Consider the following 4,951-nt stretch of genomic DNA (forward strand, 5'->3'; position numbering starts at 1 on the left):
CTGCAAGTAGGTCATCAGTTAATAGAAATGCTCTGACCCCTGCATCTACGCCTGCCCCTGCACCTACGTCTGCCCGCGCACCGATACCTTCCCCTGGCCTTGCATCAGAAATAGTCAATGTTTGTGATGCTGCATATAATTCGAGTGAGTACAATAATGAGTCGTATCAGTTTAGGAGATTTGTGGCTGATGCTGAACAGCCTTTGTATGAGGGTAGTGAATGTACCAAGTTGGAGTCGATGCTAAAATTGCACAATTGGAAAGCTAGGTTCGGAATTAGTGATAGTGCCTTTAACGATTGCTGTCTACCGTTGGCTCTCTCCTTCCTGAGGACAATGTGATGCCACCTAATGCATATGAAGCCAAGAAAACCTTATCCGACTTGGGCCTAGAATACACAAAATATCACTCATGTCCAAACAATTGCATACTGTATCGGGGGGTAAATGTTGATGCTTCCGAGTGTCCTAAGTGTCGTTTATCTCGCTGGAAGTTAGGAAAGGATGGTAAAATAAGGATTAATGTTCCTGCTAAAGTAATGTGGTATTTTCCAATTATACCGAGATTCAAACGGATGTTTAAATCTCCTTCTACATCTGAACTAATGACCTGGCACTCAAAGCAGCGAATAGAAGACGGAAAGATGCGGCATCCAGCCGACTCTCCTTCTTGGGAAGAAGGTGAACCAAATGTTTATGATGCATACACCAAGTCATATTTCACTTTAAAAGCAATTTTATTATGGACAATAAATGACTTTCCTGCATATGGAAATCTGTCCGGATGCGTTAATAAAGGTTATATGTGTTGTCCAGTATGCGTTGATGATACAGTTGCCAAGTATTTAAGCCATAGCAGGAAGATGTGTTACCAAGGCCATCGGCGTTACTTGGCTAGGAATCATCCATATAGGAAGCAAAAGGCCGCTTTTAATGGACAACAAGAATTAGGGCAGGCACGTCAACCTCTGTCTGGAGAAGAGGTTTTATTGCAGCAAGATAAAATTAAATTTCAGTTTGGGAAGGAAGTAAGTAAGTCAAAGAAGGTTGATTGTCCATGGAAGAAAAAGTCGGTTTTTTTCGAATTAGAATATTGGAAGTTTCACCATGTCCGTCATTGTTTAGATGTCATGCACGTCGAGAAGAACGTGTGTGATAGCTTGATCGGCACACTACTAAATATGAAATCTAAGTCTAAAGATAGTGAAGCTTCTCGTCTTGACATGATTGACATGGGGGTTAGGGCTGATCTAGCTCCACAAAAAGGAGAAAAAAAACCTACTTACCCCCCTTCGATTTTTAATTTGTCCAAGGCAGAAAAAAAGAAAATGTTGTCATCGTTAATGCACATGAAACTTCCTTATACACACGCGTCGAACATTAAAAACTGTGTTTCCATGGAAGAATTAAAGATGTTTGGGATAAAGTCCCACGACTGCCACATCTTACTCCAACAACTGCTTCCTATTGCAATTCGTGCGGTACTTCCAAAAAAAGTCAGGGTCACCATAATTAGGTTGTGTTTCTTTTTTAATGCTTTGTGCAGCAAAGTTGTAGACGTATCGAAACTAGATAAATTTCAATCAGATATAATAGTAACTTTGTGTGATTTGGAAAAAATCTTTCCTGCATCATTTTTTGATATAATGATACATCTCATAGTGCACTTGGTTCAGGAATTACGGTTATGTGGGCCAGTATTTTATAGATGGATGTATGCATTTGAGAGGTTTAATAAGGTGTTGAAGAGTTACGTACACAACCGTTATTACCCCGAAGGCTGTATAGCTGAATGCTATCTGGGAGAAGAATCAGTAGAATTCTGCCAAGTGTTTGTCAAGCAAGCTTGCACCACTGCTGGTCTTCATAAAGATGAAGGCAAGTTAAGTGGTCCATTATCTGTTGTGACAATGAAATCAATCGATGAAAAAGAGCGGGATGAAGCTCATTTACATGTTCTTCTAAACAATATTGAAGTACAGCCATATATTTTGTAAGAATTTATTAATTTTGTGGTTGTTCAATTAATATATAAATTATATATTTACTGGCTAGTTAATGATTATATAATTTCTGTTAGAATGCATAAGGAGTATCTAGAGGGAATCCATCAAGGAAAAAAGAAAAGTGTTCATTGGCTCTTGAGAGAGCACAATCGCCTTTTTGCCGATTGGTTTCTAGAAAAAGTTAGTATTTTTATAGTTTCATTTGTGCCTAATTTATTTGCTCTGTAGTAATATGGAATTTAGAAGTATTTTATTTCTGAAAATGTGTAGGTTATAGTGAAATGGAGGAGAATCTTGGAGGAGTTTCAGAGACAATGAGATGGATAGCCGGAAAACCATCATTTTCAGTTTTGACTTACGAAGCTTATCTAGTAGACGGGGTCCGATACTTTACAAAAGAGCGAGATGGTGTCAGGGTTGTTCAAAACAGCGGAGTGTCTTTAGTTGCTAAAACTGTCCAAGTGTCTAGCGCTAAAGATTTGAACCCTGTAGAAAGTGACTTGACATTTTACGGTGTTATCTTAGAAATATGGGAGCTAGATTATCATGCATTCAAAGCCCAGTTATTTTTATGTAATTGGGCAGATAATGACAAGGGAATTAAGGTGGATGATCTTGGGTTCACACTTGTCGATCTAAGTCGACAAGGCCACAAGAGAGATAAATATGTGTCTATGGATCAAGTAAAGCAAGTTTATTATATTGAAGATCCGGTGGATGCCAAGTGGTCCGTTGTATTAACCTCTACAACTCGAGACTACCAAGATGTGTATAACGACGATGATTTAGGAGACACAACCATGGAAAATCCCCCATTCTTCTGCCAAATTCCTATATGTGATGTCGGTGAAGATGTTGAAAAAAATATTAGAGAAAATATTAAGGGCAGTTGGGTTAAGAAGTAACAATATTATTTGCAGTCATGTATCTCCTTTTTTGTAACTGTTTAGCATTGTTTATGCCTAATGATATTATTTGAATTTTCGTATGTTTATGACTGTTTATGAATGCATATAGTCATCATGTCTGACTGTTTATAACTGTTTATAACTGTTTATGTATGCATACTTCACTAGTTTAGTTATGACTGTTTATAACTATTTATATATGCTTGTGACTAATGAAATATATGTTTCATTTTCAGATTGAAAAAGATAAATGGCAAATAAAAAACAATTATCTAAAGTACAAGACAAGTCAGATGAGGAGGTGAATAAAAGCTTGGAGCCGGAAATAGAACCTCAAAATGAAAATGTGGATTCTATGGAAGACACGAAGGCAATAGTCACTACTTCCGAAACTACAAAGAAAAGGTATGGATCTGCCCGAGGGGTTTCCGCTATGCACAAAGTGGTGGTGAGGAAGGCGCAGGGCAAGAAAGCAAAGGTATCATGCAATACACATGGAGTTCCAGTCGGGAATGCAAGGCACAGTCTATAGTCCTACATCGGAATGTTGGCTAGGACGATGATTCCGATTGATTATCCTAACTGGTCAAAGGTACTCGATGAACTAAAGGAGAAAATATGGATCGATGTGAAGGTATATAGATAAGCAATTTCTTATGCACATTGTAAATTTTGCATTTTCTTGTACTCATGTAGAGCATAACATTGGTTTCAGGAGACATTTAAAGTCCCCAAGCAACTTCAGAAGGGGCTGATCAGGTCTGCAGGAGCAAAGTGGAGAAATTTTAAAGCAAATTTAACAAGGGATTATGTTAAGCCGTATCTTGGACAGAAGAAGAAACTACGAAAGCCTCCAGTGAAGTATGCTTTTGTTGGTAAGGAGGCTTGGAAAAATTTTGTTGCTGAAAGGACTACCTCGACATGGAAGGTATACGCGAAAGAGATCGATCGTGTGTTTATATCTGTGTTTTATTTATGTTGTGAACTGATATTTTTATGTATTACAAATATTTTAGGAAAAATAGCATGTTAATATTATTTAAAATGTTTGTTGTAGTCACTTAGTGAAAAACAAATGGAGCGGGTGAGCAATCGAAAATATCCTCACCGCACATCTAGAAAGGGTTATGTTGGATTGTTGGAAGAAGAGGTAACCTCTGTTTAAGCATTGAACTTAAATAGTTGCATTCTACATATATTGTTGTTTTAATATTTTTTGATTTTAATCAGCAAAAGAAAGGAACCTTGGCTCTCGATGAAGAACCTGATCGGGCTCTTATGTGGCACAAGGCTCGTAAGGGAAAACTTGATGATGAGGAGGTTGATCCAGAGCTAGCTGAAATAGGGAAAAGAATTGTGAGTATTTAACAAGCAACGTTAATTTTTTTAATGCAATTCAATTCAGTTCTAATTTTAATATTTTTATGAGGAGGTTCATTCAGTTCTGATTTATATGTTAACATTCTCATGACAGGAGAATTCACTGGAGCTGCAAAGTAAGGGGGAATTCATTCCTTCTGGGAGTCAAGATGTGTTAACTACGGCCTTGCAAACTCCCGAACATTCGGGGAGGGTTCGAGGAGTTGGAGGCTTTGTTAGCCCATCAATTTTCTTTAATTTACCAAATGGAAAAAGAAGTAGAATAACCAAAGCTCAGCTGTTGGCCCGGGATTGTGAGAGGGATGCAGAGTTGGAGAAGGCCAAGCAAGAGATGGCGAAGGAAATGGAGAAGACAAGGCAGGAGTTGGCTGAACTGAAGGGCTTACTCAGTAAAGCAAATATTTCATCTCCTCTGGTTTCGGAAAAAGCAAGTTGTGATGCTGAAATAGTTGATGATCAAATGGATCCTTTTCCACGAGAGAATAAGGTAAAATAACAAGCACATTTATTTAATTTAGCTCGACATTATTCAAGCATTCGTCATAGTTACTCGTTAAATATATATATGTGTGTAGGCTGGTCCACAAAAATGTGAGTTGGCTGTGGGCACAATAGAAAATAAGGTGGCATTTGGCTTGTTGTTTGACGATGATGACAT

At 38.0% G+C, this 4,951-nt stretch overlaps 1 protein-coding gene across 1 annotated transcript; it reads left to right on the forward strand.

Moving 5' to 3' along the window:
- The first annotated feature begins 340 nt into the window (after positions 1–340).
- Positions 341–2,910, forward strand: LOC141676833 (uncharacterized). Its single transcript, XM_074482581.1, has 4 exons — positions 341–1,480; positions 1,676–1,992; positions 2,080–2,189; positions 2,276–2,910. Exons 1-4 carry the CDS (start codon positions 341–343, stop codon positions 2,908–2,910), a joined length of 2,202 nt encoding a protein of 733 aa, XP_074338682.1.
- Positions 2,911–4,951: the final 2,041 nt, after the last annotated feature.

Source organism: Apium graveolens, chromosome 1, assembly GCF_009905375.1.
Source record: "Apium graveolens cultivar Ventura chromosome 1, ASM990537v1, whole genome shotgun sequence".
In the NCBI taxonomy this organism is placed as follows: Eukaryota; Viridiplantae; Streptophyta; class Magnoliopsida; order Apiales; family Apiaceae; genus Apium; species Apium graveolens.

Bases quoted from the DNA above. Each gene is read 5' to 3' on its own strand.
- LOC141676833 (XM_074482581.1), top strand. From the start codon at position 341: ATGCCACCTAATGCATATGAAGCCAAGAAAACCTTATCCGACTTGGGC. The intron at 1,993-2,079 runs GTAAGAATTTAT...AATTTCTGTTAG, and splicing joins GAAGTACAGCCATATATTTT to AATGCATAAGGAGTATCTAG. The intron at 2,190-2,275 runs GTATTTTTATAG...GAAAATGTGTAG, and splicing joins TTGGTTTCTAGAAAAAGTTA to GTTATAGTGAAATGGAGGAG.